This window comes from Danio aesculapii, chromosome 7, assembly GCF_903798145.1.
Source record: "Danio aesculapii chromosome 7, fDanAes4.1, whole genome shotgun sequence".
NCBI classification, from domain to species: Eukaryota; Metazoa; Chordata; class Actinopteri; order Cypriniformes; family Danionidae; genus Danio; species Danio aesculapii.
In genome coordinates, this window is record NC_079441.1 from 70,789,556 (window position 1) to 70,811,872 (window position 22,317).

Below are 22,317 nucleotides of genomic sequence, written 5' to 3' on the forward strand. Positions count from 1 at the left end.
TTTGGCAACATGTACTTTCACAGAAGAAAAGCTCTTTTAATCTGCACTTGTTTTTGACACATGATTAGCTGATAAAATCAAATTAAAACTCTTATTATTATCTTTTATATTATTTAAAATAAACTAATTATATAAATATTATATTTTGAGATATCTATCATATGTAATATATTATATAAGTATATTTTAAATAATATATATTTTACATAATAAGTACATTTTAAATAATATATAATAACAGTTTTATTATATTATAAAAAAATCTAATCTAAAAAACTCATACTATATTATATATTATTTAAAATATACATATTATAAAAAATATATATAATTACATTTAGAGATATATTTATATGTAATATATTATCTAATAATATATAACAAATTTTATATACCTATCTCTATGATCATGCCTTGATTTTTAATTATTTAATAAGGACAGTAAGGTCTGACTTTGCTCAGACAAAAGTTTTGTCACTTAGAAATAATGTCTAGTGTATATATATATATATATATATTTATATATACATACATACATACATACACATATACATATACACATATACATATATATATATAGAAAATATATAACTTAAATAATACATATCTTATATATCTCTCTTTTATATATTTTTCATTTATATTATTTCTTTTCTAACGTTTTGGAATAAATGCTTGTGAATTTCCTCAATGTCATTAGTAATGGAAAAATCATTATTTTTTTGCATAGTTGCGAGTATAAAGTCTAAACCCAAAGAAAGATCCCTTAGTGCACCACTTAATTTTAATCCTATACGCTGTTACGTTATAAAAACATTGCATATACATTGAAATAACATGCTTTGTGCTGAACAATATTATAATACTCTCCGACAGTCGTGCTGCCTTTTTATATGTGTTTAAATGGGATTTTCACAATGTTATTGTACAAATAAACATTACTATCCTCATTTATTCAACTGCTGGTGTGTTGTATAAGTCTCCTCCTCATTTTAACTGTTTTAAATAGACCAGCGGCCAACAGATTTGTTCAGGTTTTTAAAAGAAGTTTCTTTTGCTCAGCAAGACTGTAAATTATTTGATGAAAACTACCGTAAAAAATACACATTACACATGTGTAAAGTATAACTGCTATTTCAAATATCTGTTTTTATATAAAGTTATAGAGAAAATCATTAGCATTCATGTGAAAACTGAATTATTTAGAAACTGTCAAATAAAAAGGAAGATCAAAATAACAATATTTATTAAACACTATGAATGTCTTTAATAGGCATAAAATTACCAGAAAAACGTCACTGGTAATAAATACAAAATAAAAAAATAATAAATAAAATACCAAAAACGTCAGAATTCTGGAAATTTACAACTAATGTTGGGTCTCATTCCAGAAAATAGCCTGAATTAATTTCCCCTCTTGCACATGATCTCTTCATGATAATTTACCAGTAATTTTCTGGAAAAGTCTACGTGATTTAAAAATAATAATAAATGTGTCCTTGCTGAATAAATGTATTAATGCATTCATTTTTATTTAATCTTAATCTTTAACCTTTAAATCCTAACCAAACATTTGTATAGTTATTAGGGCTGCACGATATTGGAAAAATCGGACATTGCAATATTTTGTTTTTAATATATATATGTTTAATAAATGTTATATATATATATGTTTATGTTAAATGTTAATATATATATGTTTAATAAAACTATGTTTTAATAAACTTTGCGATATATATATATACATACATGCATACATACATATATACATACATGTATATGTATATATATATATATATATATATATATATATATATATATATATAAACTGCTATTTAGAAAGAATTTATTAATTTAGATTGAGTGGAATGATTCTTTTTTTATGTAAAAAAATTGATTAAAAGCAAAGATAAAAGTAAAATAAACAGTGTTTTAGGGTTTTTGGGGCAGTCAAATAGCATTCAGGGTCAAAATCTGAATAATCAAATGTAAAATAACACTACAAAAGTCTTTACTTTATAAATAATTCAATAAAATTATTCTTTATTAAAGTTACAAATGGTAAAATGTCTTGTGCCTGAATGCTGTCAAGCCTTAAAAACCCATGCAAATGAAAAACTTTTACTCCATTATAGTTAAACTCTCCAATAACTACACAATTCTGATGGGTCTGTTTCTCCTGGTCAACTATAATCAAAACATTGCAGATCCTGCGATGTGACTATTACAGACGTGGAGTATTGCGATATCAATGCTGACACCATATATCGTGCAGCCCTAATTGTTACTGTATTTAATTTTCACATGGTGACCTCCATTTGACATTATTACAGTTGTTTACTGTATTTTTGATCAACTAAATGCAGCTTTGCTGAACGAAAGAAACCTCTTTAAAAACATGAAACAAATCTTTATTATTCCAAACCTTTATGAGTGTTACACCAACGCAAACGGAAAGCTAATTTTGTGCTGTTAAAAGGACAAATCACCCGAAATTGAAAATCCTGTCAGCATTTCCCCATCCTCTACTTGTTCCAAACCGGTTTCTTTCTTCTGCTGAACTCATGTCAAGCCTGAAATTATTCATTCAAATTCTGACTTATAGTTATTTTTATTTAGCCAGAAAGTTTGTTTTTTGTCCATAAATGACACAGGCTTGTCCCAATATAATATAATACGATGATGTACAAGAGGGATCATTGTGGAAATATATATATATATTTCCCAGCTTTTATTTACATATGAACAAAAACTTCAAGTCAGGGGTAAGAATAATTTCAGGCTTGACTGTACTAAAGAATGCTGGGAAAATTCTGTATATATTATTTTATATTCTATATAATATTTATATTCTATATATTATTTATATTCTAGATATTTTATACGTATTCAAAGTATTATTTGTTCCTGCCATGGAAATCAATGGCTGTTTTTTTTCCAGCAATCTTCAGATCATCTTGTTTTGTAAAAAAATTGCATAAAAGCTTTGAACTATAAGAGAGTGAGGTAATATCGATTTTTGGGTGAACTGTCCCTTTAAATCCTCACATCAATAACACTGATTGACTTTCGCCGTCCCCCATAAGCACACCCTTGTGATTGGAGATCAGGATTCTCCTCTGTGTGAAACTGGAAGTGTGTTCAGAAACTGCAGCTCAGGTCACCTTGATGGAGGGTTTTCTGTGTACGCAGAGGAGCGTGACGTACGGCACCCCGATGAAAGCCCATTTCTCACTGGGCCAGAATTTCACCACGGGCCCCTGCTCCGGAGCCTCCGACGCAGCGTCGAAATAGGCGAAACACACACATCCCAGATATGAGGCCAGACAGATCAGGATGTGCCTGAACACAAAGACAGAGTATAGATGATTTCATTCAATAATCTTATCATTTAATTTATCTATACTTTCATTTGGTAATTAGAGTCCAAGCCTAAAGGGCAAAAGACCCTATTGTTCTTTTAAGGAATATTATTATGTATTTTTTTTAGGTTTTGGGTGTTTTTGGGGCCCTTAACATGCTCGAAAACTCTTGAAGCTTTGAACACATGTTGGAACCAGCGGCCACCGAGGTGGCGGTGCCACAAAGGCTTGGGCCCCTCAATGCTGCTTGCAGCTTTCATTTTATTTATTATTTAAATGTTACATATTATTTATATATAAATATATATTAAATATATTTATATATTTAAATCTATTAAATAATCATTTATATATTATTTATTTATTATGTTATTTGATTATTATTTTATTTATTTATTGATTAAATATTTATTTAAATATTTCCCAAATGATGTTTAACAGAGCAAGGAAATTTTCACAGTATGTCCGATAATATTTTTTCTTCTGGAGAAAGTCTTATTTGTTTTATTTTGGCTAGAATAAAACCAGTTTTTAATTTTTTAAAGACCATTTTAAGGTCAATATTATTAGCCCCTTTAAGCTATATTCGATACTTAAGCTATTTCGATAGTCTACAGCAGTGTTTCCCAACCCTGTTCCTGAAGGCACACCAACAGTACACATTTTCAAGCTCTCCCTAATCAAACACACCTGAATCAACTCACCAGAACATTAGAAGAGACTCCAAAACCTGAAGTTAATGGGTGAGATAGGGGAAACATCCAAAATATGTACTGTTGGTGTGCCTCCAGGAACAGGGTTGGGAAACACTGATCTACAGAACACACCATCATTATACAATAACTTGCCTAATTACTCTATCCAGCCTAGTTAACCTAATTAACCTAGTTAAACCTTTAAATGTCTCTTTAAGCTGTATAGTAGTGTCTTGATAAATATCTAGTCTAATATTATTTACTGTCATCATGGCAAAGATAAAATAAATCAGTTATCAGAAATTAGTTATTAAAACTATTATGTTCAGAAATGTGTTGAGAAAATCTGCTCTCCGTTAAACAGAATTTGGGGAAAAAAAATAAACGGGTAATAATTCAGGGGGGCTAATAATTCTGACTTCAACTGTATGTATGTGTATATATATATATATATATATATATATATATATATATATATATATATATATATATATATATATATAGTTTTTATTTTTTTTAAAGATGACATTAGTTGCCAAAACTAAACATGGTGAAACTTTGTATAATGATATGAGATTTTTGAAAACATCTCAGAATTAAAATTTTGGGCAGAGTTTGGTTAAAAGTTAATGCAGAAAATACTAAGAAATCCCACAAATTACAAATGGACTACAAGTAAAAAATGGATTAAATTTGACATTTTGAATGACAATAACTTGCTTGTAAAAAGTACTTTACTATAAAGTATTTCAAGTATCATATAAGTACTCATAAAGTATTTTTCGATTTTAAATACAATTTTGGAGAATAATATATAGTTGAAATGCTTATGAAAAAAAAGCACAAAAACAAACTTTTTCAACCAAGTAAGAGTTAATTTAACAGTTAAATACCAGTTTTAATACATACTGAATGTTATTCATTATCAGCTACAGTAATGGCCAAGGAAATAATTAGATTTTTTATTATGTTGTACTAAAATAAAAATGAATAAAAACTGTTGCATTTATAACAAGACTCCATTAGTTAATGTATTTACTAATATGAACAAACAAGGGACAATACATTTAATTTAGAATTATTTATTCATAAATGTTAGTTAATGAAAATAAAGTTCGTTAGTAAATACATTAACTTATTGTAAAGCTTTATCAAAAACTCTACAGATATTTATGTGCTGTTGGAAGCTTAAAAAAGGTCTATTAAACTACATTATACAGCATGGAAGAGCAAGGATGAAATGTAAAATGACTCTGACTGTATTTATTTGACAGTAGAAAATCAAATACACGAAAGATGGCTTTAAGGGGAGTAATTGATGAGATAATCTTCATTTTTGGGGTGAACTATTCCTTTAACCACACTTGATCAGATGTATTCATAGATATACACACTCACCAGGCGCAGTGCAAATATGGGAAGTTGACAGATGACCACATCTCACAGAAAATGCGATCGCTAATCCAGCACATGAGCGCCAGCGTCCACCACAGACCCGATAGCAGACCCAGCTTGAACACACGCAGGTTATCACACCTACACATGTGATAGAAACACAAAATCATAACAGATTTGTCTTATTTTTCTATGCAGAGTTGCAGTGTATCATTAGATATTATTACAAGGCTGTCTGGATACAGGTCATCTTTTATTGTCTCAGACATAAACTGTTAAGATGCTTACTCTCTGGATTTCTCAACTCCTTTTAGAAGATTTGGGATTCTTTTTGGACAACCTAGTAGTTTACTCATTCCACTGTGGTGACCCCTGATGAATAAAATGACTAAGCCAAAGGAAAATAAATGAATGAATAGAAATGTTGCTTTGACAACCAAAACTAATTTAAACTAAATATAAACATAATAAATCATGTAGAAACCTAAACTTAAGCTTTTAAAAACTCAAACACTTCAAATTTATATTTGTAAATGTGAATAAATAGTGGCCAAATAAAAAACAAAGAATCTTGCTGAATAAAACAACTGAGTCACTGCTGAGAACGAAAAGGCGCTGGTAGAAGACAGACCAAAAATAAAGAGTGAGAAGGAAGTAAGCATGAGAAAAGGAAGTGCGAAAGAGAGCTAGAAAGAGACAGGAAGTGAGACACAAGTACAAACTGTTACTCAGACAAACTGACACATCGTTTTGCTCTGAAGATGTTTATAATGTATATAATATGATTTAACCCTTTAAACTTCATTGACATTGATTAAATTATAACATATATATACACACACATTCATTCATTTTCCTTCGGCTATGTCCATTATTTATCAGAGGTCGCCACAGCAGAATGAACCACCAACTATTCCAGCATATGTCTTAAGCAGCGCATGACCTTCCAGCTGCAACCCAGTACTGGGAAACACCCATACACTGTTACATTCACACACATCCTTCATTCATTCATTTTTTTCAGCTTAGTCCCTTTATTAATCAGGGGTTGCCACGGTGGAATGAACCGCCAACTTATCCAGCACATGATTTACACAGCGAATGCCCTTTAACCCTAACACTGGGAAACACCCATTCACACTTGCATTCACACACATACACTACGGCCAATTTACCTTACCCAATTCACCTATTGTGCATGTGTTTGGCTTGTGGGGGAAATCGGAGCACCCGGAGAAAACCCACGCCAACACGGGGAGAACATGCAAACTCCACACAGAAATGCCAACTGACCCAACTGGGACTCAAACCAGCGACCTTCTTGCTATGAGGTGACTGTGCTAACCACTGAGTCACCATATACCATGTATTTATTTATTATTTTATTATTATATTTTTGGCAGTGGGCTGGTTATAGAGATCAAAACAAAGATGGATGTCGATGGCTGCTTCTTTCCAGACTTTTTCAGAAGATCTAGTTTTGTGAGAAGGAAATGTGAACTATCCCTTTAAGCAAACTAATATCTGCTGTAAATGCTGCACTAAACTACAAACTCATGGTCTGCTGTAAGATAAAGCCTCTCCTAGCAGTCACGCACGCAGAGAAGCGCTATCAGGAAAACCACAGTGGCGCATCTCGCTCTCAGGAAGCCCCTGATAAGCCTGTTTCTTCATCTGCAGAGCGAACGCATGAACTCTGAGCACATCTGGACAGATTATGGGACGGGTTTCCTGAGGCCAGACCATTTCAGGCATGTGTGCTAAAGAACAAGCGTCACTTTGACTCTCAGATAGGACAAACAGTATCAGGGTGGTGTTGTTTTAGGACAAACACACTGTCTGTTTTGTTCAGCTTTTTTATGCTCAAAGTTCAGCAGACAGTTTGAAAACAAGGAGGATTTTTTTTTCACGAGAGAAGGCTAATGTCCTAATGAATTTTACTCTAAATTGCTAGGTTTGAATAATATTAAACAAATAAAAATATGCATACAGAATAAAAGTTCGTTTTTACTTATAATATGTGTGTGGACTGTGTTTATTTATTACGTGTATATATATATATATATATATATATATATATATATATATATATATATATATATATATATATATATACATATATTATTGGCATGTATATATACATTTATTTATTTTTACAACAGTTCTGTCTGGTTCTCGAATCTAATTGGCTGATAGCCAAGCGATATTAAAGCAATATCAGCACTTGTACAGCCTCTCACCCTTGTGTATTATTCCTCCCAAACTAAGACTATAGAGGGGCTAACCAACTCACTACAGTTTAACAAATATTGCAGCTGTTGGACAACATAATGTACTTTTGAGGCGAGAATAGTTGTTTAGATTGCAACTATGCAGTTTATTTATAGGAATAGTGCCTATTTTAAATATTTATAATTTCAGAGATTCAGCACGTCATCAGCCTGTCATACTGAGCAGAGCAAAGACAGTTGACGTTCCGCCACAAGATGGCCACAGAGACCGCATAAGAAGTCCTTAGGGGAGAAAAACTCAGGGTAAATTTCAAAATCCAGCTGATCAAATAATTATAAAACAGGTAAGTGACATTCTAACTGTGCGTTCACACCAAAGGCTGCGAGAGCGTCAAAGTTCGCTCTGGCCGCCCTGGCGACAACGCTGTCTGCATTTTGCTTCTCAGATGAGAGCGTCAAAATTCGCTACATTAATCTCATATTTAAATGGGCCGTTGCAGCAAATCAGCAACATTCCTGCATAAAACATGCTTTCTAGCGTGAAAAAGTTGTTTATCAAATTCATTTAACGATGGAAGATCGAGTTGTTGCGTGTGGTGTGGCTTTGCTCCACTTATCCAATATGGGTCCATGTCTGAAATATTCTGAAGCAGCAATACTGTTTTGTACTGTTGTTACAGTTAGCATGAGATTCACGCTTTTTTAAAGAAAAAAAATAACATTAATGCAAATCAACTGGCCAGTAATTTTTTTAAATGTATGACTCTTTAGGAAAATATCCTTAATCATTGCAAATCCAGCGACCACAATAATCAAACCCTTGGGAACAACTGTGGTCAGAGCCAAAGTTCACAGGACTGTGATCTCTGGACTTCTCTCAAGCAGTGGACGTTTGGTTCGACTGGGAGAGAGAGAGAGAATTTTATTGCCATTTTAGCTTCTATGGCTATGTCATGTCAAAAAATAAAAATAGATCAACTTTACCACGTTTTATAAATACTAATTTTCTATAATTATAAAAATATTCTAACAATTAAAAGTAATCAACAGCAATAAATAATATACGAGGTAAAATACATAAATAATAATGATAATATATTAGATAAAAATCTAAAACAGTTTTTTAAGGTTTTCTTTTGAAAATCTTTTTAAAATTTTAGATGGATTCACATTTAAAAATATTTCATTTAAAGTCTGTCCAGATAAAAATTGATGTCTGATAACATTAAAAATGGGGCACTCCACAAGAATATGTTTAACAGTCTGGTTTTGGTCCGACTGGTTGCCGCTGAACCACCTCATAGCTCATTACTATAAAGTTGATTTGATTTTAACTCTCCTCGATGCCCACAGCGATGAAAACATGCTGCGTCGCTGCTTGACACTTATCAACGCCTACTCCAATAAAAATGAATGATTTCCGGCAACTTTGACGCTCTCACCGCTTTTGGTGTGAACGCACGATAAGTCAATCTCTCTCTTTAGTATGTTGTGATGCTGTACGTGTACCACAGTAATCTGGTAGTGTTTGCTTTGCTTTGGCTTTTTCGGGGTTAACTATTGTGATTTTCCAATTGCAACAGAGAAACACTGGGAAATCTCTGTAGACTGATGGCATTTCATTCCAGTCAGCCTTATAATCTTAAAATGTCAGCACAATTGCCTGTTTTGTCATCACTTTGGATGCTACAGGCTGGCCTGGTTATTTCAGAAACTGCTGATCTACTGGGATTTTCACGCACAACTATTACTAGGGTTTACAGAGAATGGTCCGAAAAAGAGAAAATATCCAGTGAGCGGCAGTTCTGTAGGCGCAATTGACTCCACAACATGAAAGCATGGGCTTGTATCAACGGTTCAGCCTGATGATGGTGTAATGGTGTGGGGGATATTTTCTTGGCACACTTTGGGCCCATTAGTACCAATTTAGCATTGTGTCAATGCCACAGTATTGTTTCTGACCATGTGCATCCTTTTATGACCACAGTGTACTCATCTTCTGATGGCTACTTCCAGCAGGATAATACACCATGTCATAAAGCGTGAATCATCTCAGACTGGTTTCTTGAACATGACAATGAGTTCACTGTACTCAAATGGCCTCCACAGTCACCAGAACTCAATCCATTAGAGCACCTATGGGATGTGGTCGAACGGGAGATTGGCATCATGGATGCGCAGCCGACAAATCTGCAGCAACTGTGTGATGCGATCATGTCAATATGGACATAAATCTCTGAGGAATATTTCCAGTAGGTTGCTGAATCTATGCCACGAAGTATTCTAAGTTCTAAAGTTCTAGGTCAGTTCTAAAGGCAAAAGGGGTTCCAACCTGTCACTAGTAAGGTGTACCTAATATTATATATATATATATATATATAGATATGAACTTTTTGGACACACAATTAATCATGATTAATCATTTGGGAGTAATTTCATTAATTATTAAAAAAACAATAGGTTTGTTACAATTTTGTAACAGAACTGATATAAAAGAATATTTTAATGTAGCGTAAATCCTTTTCAACGCATTCAGGTGCAACAAAAAGTACTCTAAAATTAAGCTACCATAGTTGTACTTCATATTAATTTAAAATATTGTATATTTATATATTTGACTGTAATCGGGAGGGAAATAGGAGTCCCATAACTCCACATCAAGTACCAAATTTAGACACATCACAGTTTGGAATCAGTGGAAATTTTATTTTAATTTTTTAAAGATTTTTTTGATTAGAAATAAAACAAAAACAGCAATATTGTGAAACACTATTTCAATTTAAAACAACAGTTTTAAATCTCTAAATATTTTATAACGCAGTTTATGCCTTATATTTCTCAGCTTTGTTCCTCCAGTCTCATGAGCTTTTTGCTGCATGTATTTTAATTGTACATTTTGTATTTATCAAATAAATACAGCCTTGGTGTGCAAAATAGACAATGAAAAGTCCCAATGATCACAAACAATAGACCAGTATTGTATATTATTTTGTAATATCATATGGATAATGCTTTCAGTTAAATGTTTTGACAGGTAATATCTAGTTGTGTATTAAATTGAATTTAGACTACAAATAAAATGAGGCTGCCTTTAAAACACGGTTTTCGTGACAGTACGCCAACATATAAAGCAAGACTAGAGGCTATATATAGAGATCCGTCACTGTGACTTCAAATGAATGTGCACAGTAATAAATATGTAATGTGATAAGATGGAGCCCTCTGAGGGCCTGACACTGAGCTTTGAGTGTACAGTGAGTGTGTTTTTTCAGGAGCTCTGACCTCTTGAGCTCAGTGATGAGCAGCGCGGTGCACGGGATGCCTAGCGTCATTAGAGAGATGGAGTTTATCGCTGGCTTGATGAAGGCCAGACAGGTGGTGATGCCTGAGAGTATGCCGATGACCATTTTAAACCTTGACCTGGGGACAGAGAAAACATAATATTGAGAAAATCAGTGGCTGCATCCAAAATTGCATACTTTCATACTATATAGTACATTAAGAGTGCCGTCTGCTCTTAAACACTAGCCTAGAGTGCCGTCTGCTGTTAAACTCTAGCCTAGAGCGCTGTCTGCTGTTAAACACTAGCCTGGCGTGCCATCTGCTGTTAAACACTAGCCTAGAGCGCCATCTGCTGTTAAACACTAGCCTAGAGTCCCAGCTGCTGTCATGCACTAGCATTGAGAACCTCTGCTGTTAAAAAAACTAGTCTAGAGCGCCATCTCTTGTTAAAGATTAGCCTAGAGCGCCATCTGCTGTTAAAAACTAGCCTAAAAAAGCACTGCCTGCTGTTAAAAACTAGCCTAGACCGTCACCTGCTGTTAAAAACTAGCCTAAAGCACCATCTGCTGTTAAACAGTAGTCCAAAAATCAAGATTCAAGAGACGTCAACAACGTTTTATTCAAATGTTTTAGTCAAATGATTATTTTATTTGAAACTCAATTCTATTTTGGTATTTTATTATATATTTTATTAAAAATGTACCCTCATTGGGGGCTATAAAATCCAAAAAGCGCCTCTGTCCGCAGTATATTTGGGTGTCTGTGTGTATCTGCGAGCGCACCTGTCTCTTCTGAATATCTTGGGCAGGTATCTCTTGGGAAACCACATGCCGATGGCACACATGAGCACCCACAGTATGGCCAACTCATCCAGCATCTGCCCCAGAAAGCTCAGCGTCGCATGGAAATAAGTGGAGCCGATGCCTAAAGGAGAGCAATCAATTTATGACACAAAACTGTATTAAAACATTATAACATCTATTACACAAAGCAACCTGCATTAACATGATTAATCAACAAGACAGCAATTAGTGCAATTATCAGATGGAAAAGGCTGTAATTTTATAAAGATATGTCTGTCTATGTATATACAGAACATTAAATGTCTGAATATAATTCACTTTATGTGTCATTATCATTTATAAACCCAACACGCACTAACCACCTTTCCAAACTTTTACTACAAAATTATTTTCAACAAAAAAGACACTTTAAAGGCTTCCTGTGGTGTTGCATCAAAATAAAAGGTTGCGTAACAATAGAAAGAGAAGAAATTAAAACAGCTATAAAAATGTCATAATGTACAGTAAAATAATTTTTATTTTAAATAATGGGTTTACTCACTTTATTCAGTAAAGTCAACTAATCGCTTTAAAAGCAACAGGTTTACTCACTTTATTCAGTAAAGTCAACTAATCGCTTTTAAAGCAACAGGTTTACTCACTTTATTAAGTAAAGTCAACTAATCGCTTTAAAAGCAACAGGTTTACTCACTTTTTAAGTCAATAAATCCTTTTAAAGCAATGGGTTTACACACTTTTCTAAAGTAAAGTCAACTAATCGCTTTAAAAGCAACAGGTTTACTCACTTTATTAAGTAAAGTCAACTAATCGCTTTAAAAGCAACAGGTTTACTCACTTTTTAAGTCAATAAATCCTTTTAAAGCAATGGGTTTACACACTTTTCTAAAGTAAAGTTGACTAATTGTTTTAAAAGCAACATGTTTACTCACTGTTCTAAAGTAAAGTCAACTAATCACTTTTAAAGCAACAGGTTTACTCACTTTTCTAAAGTAAAGTTGACTAATCACTTTAAAAGCAACATGTTTACTCACTTTTTAAGTAAAGTCAATTAATCCTTTTAAAAGCAACAGGTTTACTCACTTTTCTAGAGTAAAGTTGACTAATCGCTTCAAAAGTAAAGTCAACTAATCGCTTTAAAAGCAACAGGTTTACTCACTTACTAAAGTAAAGTCAACTAATCGCTTTAAAAGCAACAGGTTTACTCACTTTTCTAGAGTAAAGTTGACTAATCGCTTCAAAAGTAAAGTCAACTAATCGCTTTAAAAGCAACAGGTTTACTCACTTACTAAAGTAAAGTCAACTAATCGCTTTAAAAGCAACAGGTTTACTCACTTTTTTAAGTCAACAAATCGCTTTAAAAGCAATAGGTTTACTCACTTATTAAAGTAAAGTCAACTAATCGCTTTTAAAGCAACAGGTTTACTCACTTTTTAAGTCAATAAATCCTTTTAAAGCAATGGGTTTACACACTTTTCTAAAGTAAAGTTGACTAATTGTTTTAAAAGCAACATGTTTACTCACTGTTCTAAAGTAAAGTCAACTAATCACTTTTAAAGCAACAGGTTTACTCACTTTTCTAAAGTAAAGTTGACTAATCACTTTAAAAGCAACATGTTTACTCACTTTTTTAATAAAGTCAATTAATCCTTTTAAAAGCAACAGGTTTACTCACTTTTCTAGAGTAAAGTTGACTAATCGCTTCAAAAGTAAAGTCAACTAATCGCTTTAAAAGCAACAGATTTACTCACTTACTAAAGTAAAGTCAACTAATTGCTTTAAAAGCAACAGGTTTACTCACTTTTCTAGAGTAAAGTTGACTAATCGCTTCAAAAGTAAAGTCAACTAATCGCTTTAAAAGCAACAGGTTTACTCACTTACTAAAGTAAAGTCAACTAATCGCTTTAAAAGCAACAGGTTTACTCACTTTTTTAAGTCAACTAATCGCTTTAAAAGCAACAGGTTTATTCACTTACTAAAGTAAAGTCAACTAATCGCTTTTAAAGCAACAGGTTTACTCACTTTTTTAAGTCAATTAATCGCTTTAAAAGCAACAGGTTTATTCACTTACTAAAGTAAAGTCAACTAATCGCTTTAAAAGCAACAGGTTTACTCACTTACTAAAGTAAAGTCAACTAATCGCTTTTAAAGCAACAGGTTTACTTACTTTTTTAAGTCAACTAATCGCTTTAAAAGCAACAGGTTTATTCACTTACTAAAGTAAAGTCAACTAATCGCTTTTAAAGCAACAGGTTTACTCACTTTTTTAAGTCAACTAATCGCTTTAAAAGCAACAGGTTTATTCACTTACTAAAGTAAAGTCAACTAATCGCTTTAAAAGCAACAGGTTTACTCACTTTTTAAGTCAATAAATCCTTTTAAAAGCAATGGGTTTACACACTTTTCTAAAGTAAAGTTGACTAATTGTTTTAAAAGCAACATGTCTACTCACTTTTCTAAAGTAAAGTCAACTAATCACTTTTAAAGCAACAGGTTTACTCACTTATTAAAGTAAAGTCAACTAATTGCTTTTAAAGCAACAGGTTTACTCACTTTTTTAAGTAAAGTCAACTAATCGGTTTTAAAGCAACAGATTTACTCACTTTTTAAGTAAAGTCAACTTATCTTTTATTTACAGTGTAGGAAAACCATTTCAAGCTGTTTAAAAACCCAAAGCGTGGGGTGTTGAGTTATTTTGGTAAAGTAAACAACTGTTTCACAGTGCTGATAAAACACGTTCATCATCATGAACAGCTCTTTGAGGTCTGCGATGCATGAATTTAACTCAGTCTCTCTTTAATCCTTTGACTAATCTCACTGTATTATATGACACAGAGGAGGATTTTAACTCAAAATCCCAGCCGGATTAATTAAGTCAGCAGCTTCTTTTAGAGGAGAAAAACTCTGAAGACGTTTGTACAGAGCGGCGTTTGTGCTGAGCTGGCTGCTTTCCCATGATGCTCCGCAAACACAAGCGCAGCTGAGCTTTACACACACACACGGTTTCATGGCTAAAAGTCACAAATCCCAGGTGACCGTCTTAACCTTTGATAACTCCATGCAAGAGAATATTAATAAGCAGAATCAAATAGGGCTGGGCAATATGACAAAAATCCTACATCACACACACAAAAATAATATTTCATATCCCGATAACAATATATATCACAATATAGTACCATTTTTGCAAATTCGACCAATTAATAGTTCATAAGTATTGACCCACATGTACAGGACTATTTCTTATTTACATTTCAAAAGTATGTACTTAATGTACTCATGTGATCATATTAGGGCTGCACAATATTGAAAAATCTGACATTGCAATAGTTTGTTTTGTGATATGAATATAATTTTTATCAGAGGATTTGAATCACTCTACTTGGGAAGATTATATTCATTTAGATTAATGACTGGGATCAAGTCTTTTTCTGTGCAGTGCATCTGGATAAACTATAATAAATAACAAGCATATATAAATACGACAAAGCAAAAATAAAAGAGTTAAAAGCAATCAAATTTGTATCATGATCATAATTGTGTAAATAATTGTATACAATAATTTAAAAATAGCTTTAGCTTTTGTTTTGTCAGTTGGCATTTGTGTGGAGTTTGCATGTTCTCCCCGTGTTGGTATGGGTTTCCTCCGGGTGCTCCGGTTTCCCTCACAATAACACATGCGCTATAGGGGAATTGGGTAAGCTAAATTGGTCGTAATGTATGTGTGTGAATGAGGATGTGTGGGTGTTTCCTAGTGCAGGGTTGCAGCTGGAAGGGCATCCGCTGTGTTAAACATATGCTGGATAAGTTGGCAGTTCATTCCACGGTGGCAACCCCTGATGAATAAAAGGACTAAGCCAAAGGAAAATGAATAGATTTATATAAAAATAATATCTTTTAATCTTTCATAAATAATCTAATCCTGCAAAGTGACTATTGCTGATATACACATTGCGATATCGATGCTCAAACGATACATTGTTCAGCCCTGGATCATATTTCTAATTGTATTTAAAATGTCAGGGGAAATGTTTGATTAAGAATGTAGACATGTTTAATAAACATGAATAAAATATAAAACACATAAAAAAATATTATAAAAATATCTATAAATAAAATGCGAGACGGCAACTTTCAGACATTTTTCAGACATCTCCGTAATGATATGTAATATTACGCTCATATAAATTATGAAAACTATTAACACTATGGGACTCGAACCAGCGACCTTCTTAGTTCATTATATGGATAATTAAATGCTTCGTTCTAATAATCCTGTTTTCAGAGTCTGGTATCCTGAATGTGTATAATGATTGACAGGCAGAGGGTGTTTATATAAAAAGTAGAAAATAAATAAGTAATATATGTGAGCTTAAAATATTAAAACATTACCTATTGATATTTCATATTAAATATTTAATATAAAATGCATGAAATATGTAACACTGGACCCACAAAACCATTTCTTTTTAAATTGAGAGTTATACATCAACTGAAAGCTGAATAAATAACCTTTTAATTGACACAGGGTTATTTGTTAATACACTATTTAGCCGACAATCTGGAATCTGAGGGATCAAAAATTATCCTTTAATATTGTCTAAATGGCGATTCATTCCGCTGTGGCGACCCCACATTAATAAAGGGACTAAACAAAAAAGAAAATGAATGAATGGATAAATATTGTCTAAATAAAGTTCTTTGCACTGCATATTACTTCTACTCTTTTTATATATGTACAGTAGGAAATTTACCAAATGTCTTAATGAAACCTGATCTTTACTTAAATCATCTTTATTGATTTTTGGTATAAAATGGCATAAAATAAATAATGATGACCCATACTATGTATTCTTGGCTAAAAATATACCTATGCAAAATAAGACTGCTATGTGGTCCAGGGTCACATATAATATCAAGAAAACAATACACACACACACACACACGCACACACACACACACACACGCGCACACACACACACACACACACACACACACACACACACACACACACACACACACACACACACACACACACACACATATATATATATATATATATAATAGAATGTATATAAAAACATAATTTTTTTATATTTATAATATAAAATAAAAGAATATATTTAACTAAAATAAAATACAGTTATGTTTATGTGGATTTATTTTATTCTATAAAGGTCTTACAGCATTTTCTTTTCAAGTTTCAAATAAATATTTTGTCATTTAGAGCATTTATTTATTTTATTATTTGCAAAAAAAAAAAATGACAATTGCACAAAATCATGCTATAAATTTAAGCTGTTATATTACTATAAAAATATTACTTTTTATAATATTATTAAATATTACTTTTAAATATTATATTGTGTGTGTGTGTGTGAGTGTGTGTGTGTGTGTGCATGTGCGAGTGTGTGTGTGTGTTGAACGCCTCTGTATCTATGCCATAATTTAATTTGAAAATTGAAATCAAAATTATTAGCCCCCCTTTGAATTTTTGTTTTGTTAAATATTTCCTAAATGATGTTTAACAGAGCAAGGAAATTTTCACAGTATGTCTGATAATATTTTTTTTTCTGGAGAAAGTCTTATTTGTTTTCTTTGGGCTAGAATAAAAGCAGTTTTTAATTTTTTACATGCCATTTTAAGGTCAATATTATTAGCCCCTTTAAGCTAATTTTTTTCGATAGTCTAAAGAACAAACCATCATTATACAATAACTTGCCTAATTACCCTAACCTGCCTAGTTAACCTAATTAACCTAGTTAACCCTTTAAATGTCACTTTAAGCTGTATAGAAGTATCTTGAAGAATATCTAGTCAAATATTATTTACTGTCATCATAACAAAGATAAAATAAATCAGTTATTAGAAACAGGGGGCTAATAATTCAGGGGGGGCTAATAATTCTGATTTCAACTGTACAAAAATAATTCTATACTACTATAAAATACAAAGCATAATCATTTAAAATTAATAAACTACTACTTAATATACAATATATTCTTAAATATCAGAGATAAATATGGACAAATATAGAATATAAGACAAATATTGCTTAAAAATGTGTCTATTTTTACCTTCCATCTATCTTTATTTTGTATCTCTAGCTTTTATGATTTTGTTATAGTAATATAATATAAAATAATATAAAATAAAGTAAACTTGAAACTAAATAAATATACAAATAAACAAATAGAAGCACAAAATTGTTGGTCCCCTTTCATTGATGAAAGAAAAACTACAATGGTCACTGAAATAGCTTAAAACTGAGAAAAACAATAATTAATCAATCAAAAATGACTGAAAATGAACTAAAGTTTGAAAATCGGATATTACTTTTGAATTGTGGTTTAACAAAGGCATTAAAAAAGGGCACCCACAAATTTATCCACATCTGTATACAAATGAAACAGAAAGATATTAAAGAAACAAATGGTTATCAGAACAGCTCATGTTTTCACACACACTAAAGAATTTTGCCCAACACACATTAATTTCTGAAAGATAACGCATTTCCTTCAGTGGCCCTTCCTGCACAGCTCAGCTATTTCCTGAAGACCAGCAATATTTCCAGAAAAGGAGACTCGAGTTCAGTAATGTGCTGAACAACATGACCTCTGACAAACTTAAGCAAGAGGCCACTGTCGGTCGATCAACAGCTGGAGGAAGAAAGAAAATAAAGAGTGATCAAATTTACCAACAACCACCAGCAGAGTCCATATCAGATAGATGCCACTGTTGAAGTGTGTGGCGTACTGACGAAACAGACACATGAGGATCGGCGGAAGCACGAAAAACAGCACGTTGCTTATCTGGAAAAAAGAAAAGACAAAATTACAACATGCTATGCAAGAGTTTTCTTTTCCAATTCCCCCAAAAGAAGAGAGAATATACCATTGTATTTTTTTGTGCAATTCTATGTTTAAATAATTAACATAAAACGTTCAGTGATCTAGAATAGAAAGATTTTTGGCTTCATATAATTTAAAGGGCACGTATTAAAATTAATTAATACTTAAAATTAGTCTCTGATGTCCTTAGAGAGAGTATGAGAAGTTTCAGCTCAAAAATAATGTGTTATAACTCTTTGAAACTGCCCCTTTTGGACTTTAATCCTAATTGTGGCGTTTTGGTGACTGTCGCTTTAAATTCAAATGAGATTGTGCTCTATTCAAAAGTGGGCGGAGCTACAGATGCCTGTTTGTCATGCTAATGAGGGAGAGATGGTCACTAATGGGCTGGGCGTTCCCCCTCTGATGACACATGTGAGAATGCCTGTACTGTACAGGGAGAATGACTGTACTGTAGGGTTTTTATCAAACCCTAACTTATTTGTTGACCGATGTCCTTTCAACAGCTTGTCAAACAAAAAATTAATTCAATTATTAACAGATCTCAGATTTATTAACCTGCCTGTGTGAGTTTTTGGTATAAAAGGTTTAGTGATATACTGTGCAGTTCAATGAATTAATATTTAACAGGAGGGCTATTCGTTTTATCATCAACTATAGAATATTAAAATGTTTTGATTAAATACAACTCACTTTTTTTGTTGGTTTTTTTAATATAAAGAAACAATTAATAATTTACACACTCTTGTAACACTCCTGTGTATACACTCTTGAGTATTACTCCGCCCACATAGAGTGACAGCAGATCAATAAACTCACTACAGTTTGACAAATATCGCAGCTGTTGGACAACATAATGTACTTTTGAGGCTTTTTTTAAGCAAGAATGTAGTTGTTTGGCTTGCAACTATGCAGTTTATTTATAAGGATAGTGCCTATTTTAAATATTTATGATCGCGGAGATCGGCAGTTATCAGCCTGTCATACTGAGCAGAGCTCCACGATTGCGCCACAAGATGTATAATAAGCCCTTAGGGGAGAAAAACTTAGTGTTTTCTTTTCATATTTCAAACTACAGCTGAACAAATCATTATAAAACAGGTAAGTGACACTCTTTTATATGTTGTAGTGCTGTATTTATACCATAGTAATCTGGTAGTGTTTGCTTTGGCTTTTTTGGGGTTAATTATTGTGATATCCTCATTGTAACAGAGAAATACTGGGAAGTCTCCGTAGACTGATGGCATTTCATGCCGTTCAGCCTTATAATCTTAAAATGTCAGCAAAATCACCTGTTTTGTCATCACTTTAGACATTATGCTAGAGAATCATTCAAACACTAGCTCTAAAGTGACGTTTGTGACGCAGCAACAGTTTCTGCTGCTCTGACGTCAGCTGCAGATGTGATTGAATGGCGGAGGAAAGTAGTTCCTCGCACAAAAGGATTTTTGAAACACTTGGTGTTTGATTTCCTTTTTTATATACACGATTATGCTGTCGAACTCTTGTATGAACGCAACATCGTAGCAGTGCGATATGGCGGTGTATCATCACTGGTGGGACACCACCCACCAGTGCCGATATACAGCCATAATCGAACTGCTACTCATGTAATATTGCTCATATATATTTTAATATATTGTAATATATGTTGTTACTTTTAGCCACGTTTTACATTCATATATAAAAAAATCCTCAGGATAGATTTAGACGTGCATGTAAATTATTTCAGAATTTAAAACTATGTAACCCTCACTGTCTTGTATTATAAATCTGTATTTGTATTTGTTTTTATTTTACCACATAATAACAAAACAAAGTTTGTTAATCACTTTTGTTTTGAATGTTGAGCAGCTTTAAAGTTTACAGACAGAAAAAGTTTACTATAGTGAACTGATAAACTGTAATAAATACTGTAGTATACATTATAGTGCATATTTACACTATACAAATATATTGTAGTATATTTAGTTTTTACTGGTGTACTGTAGTAAAATATATTGTTTACAGTTGTAGAAAACTAAAATACGTTAGTTGGGTAATATGTTTATATTCCGATAATTGCTGTATTACTATAGCAACTATAGAATTACCACAAAAGAAGGTTAATTCAACGTTACGTTACTATAACAGTATATAGTTCAATAAAACAATATAGTCTTGGTTTAATATATGTAAACCTCATTGTCTTATATTTTAAATCTGTATTTGTTAATATTGTATCGCAAAATAACAATAAAAAGGTTTGTGAATCTCTTGTTATGATTGTCGAGCATCTTCAAACTTTACAAACAGAAAAAGTTTACTGTTGTAAACTGATAAACTGTAATAAATACTGTAGTATACTTTAGTTTTTACTGGTGTACTGCAGTAAAATATACTGTTGTAGAAAACTAACATACGTTATTTGGAAAATCTGTTTATATTCCTATAGTTTCTGTATCACCATAGCAACTATAGAATTACCACAACAGAAGGTTAATTCAACGTTTCGTTACGTTACATTACGTTACGATAACGGTACTATATGGTTCAAAATAATACAATATAGCCTTGGTTTAATGTATGTAACCCTCATTGTCTTATATTTCAAATCTGTATTTGTATTTGTTATTATTTTACCGTAAAAAACAATAAAAAGGTTTGTTACTCTCGTTTTGATTGTCGAGCATCTCCAAAGTTTACAGACAGAAAATGTTTACTATAGTGAACTGATAATCTGTAATAGTATACTTTAGTTTTTACTGGTGTATTGCAGAAAAATATACTGTTGTAGACAACTAGCGTTATTTGGGTAATCTGTTTATATTCCTTTAGTATAGAATTACCACAACAGGTTAATTCAACGTTACGTTACGTTACGTTACTATAACGGTACTAAGTTATATGGTTCAAAATAATACAAATTATTCTTGGTTTAATGTTTGTAAGCCTCATTGTCTTGTACTCCAAATCTGTATTTATTATTATTTTACCGCTTAATAACAATAAAATGGTATGTTAATCTCTTTTGTTTGGGATATCGAGCATCTCCAAAGTTTAACAGTTAACGTACATACTTCAACTGTCTGTCGCTCAAACGCGCGCGACCCAAAGTGACACACAACAACCAAACAAAGAAACATCTGAGCGACGTACCGTGTTATAAAACTCCGCAATTCCCGGATAAATAAGGTAATTCCCTTCACACCAGTCCACCTCGGAGCTGCCAGCCTGAAGATGATCCCACAGATGCGCGTCCATCATCATCATAATCATCTCAGCTGGACTGACACGGACTGAAATATGTCGACAGCTTTAATAACACGCGTAAAAAGCGACCGTTTGTTTGAATCAGTGTCTTCTTATCTGAGCATGTCATCCTGCCATCCAGTCCGAGTCTATCTAATCCTGCTCGACTCCGTGTGTGAGTGTGTGTCGCTGTCTGCCCTTCACTGACTGTACTGTACAGCACTGGCAATAACAACACAGCAACATGTGATCGCGCATGCGCAGAGAGCAGATCATGAGCTCAGACGAAATCATAAATATGAGGCGAAATAAACCGAGCAGAACAAAGAGTAATTTATAGTAAATAAATACTATTGGGATTTTTAAAACATACTATAGTAAAGAACTTGAATTAATTCATTGATGTAATTCAGCAATATAGCTGCAATGGTAATACAATAACGATTGTAATATAAACAAATTAGCTTACT

At 32.6% G+C, this 22,317-nt stretch overlaps 1 protein-coding gene across 1 annotated transcript; it reads right to left on the bottom strand.

Annotated features, from left to right (window-relative positions):
- Positions 1–1,839: 1,839 nt before the first annotated feature.
- acer2 (alkaline ceramidase 2) lies at positions 1,840–22,085 on the bottom strand. Its single transcript, XM_056462993.1, has 6 exons — positions 21,755–22,085; positions 18,463–18,577; positions 11,748–11,889; positions 10,966–11,103; positions 5,456–5,593; positions 1,840–3,342 (listed from the first exon to the last, which is right to left on the bottom strand). Exons 1-6 carry the CDS (start codon positions 21,872–21,874, stop codon positions 3,156–3,158), a joined length of 840 nt encoding a protein of 279 aa, XP_056318968.1. The 5' UTR covers positions 21,875–22,085; the 3' UTR covers positions 1,840–3,155.
- Positions 22,086–22,317: the final 232 nt, after the last annotated feature.

Coding starts and splice junctions, on each gene's coding strand:
- acer2 (XM_056462993.1), bottom strand. CDS start 21,874: ATGATTATGATGATGATGGACGCGCATCTGTGGGATCATCTTCAGGCT. Junction 11,890..18,462: donor GACTCTGCTGGTGGTTGTTG/GTAAATTTGATC, acceptor GCTCTCCTTTAG/GCATCGGCTCCACTTATTTC. Junction 3,343..5,455: donor CCATATTTGCACTGCGCCTG/GTGAGTGTGTAT, acceptor CTTTGTGTTCAG/GCACATCCTGATCTGTCTGG.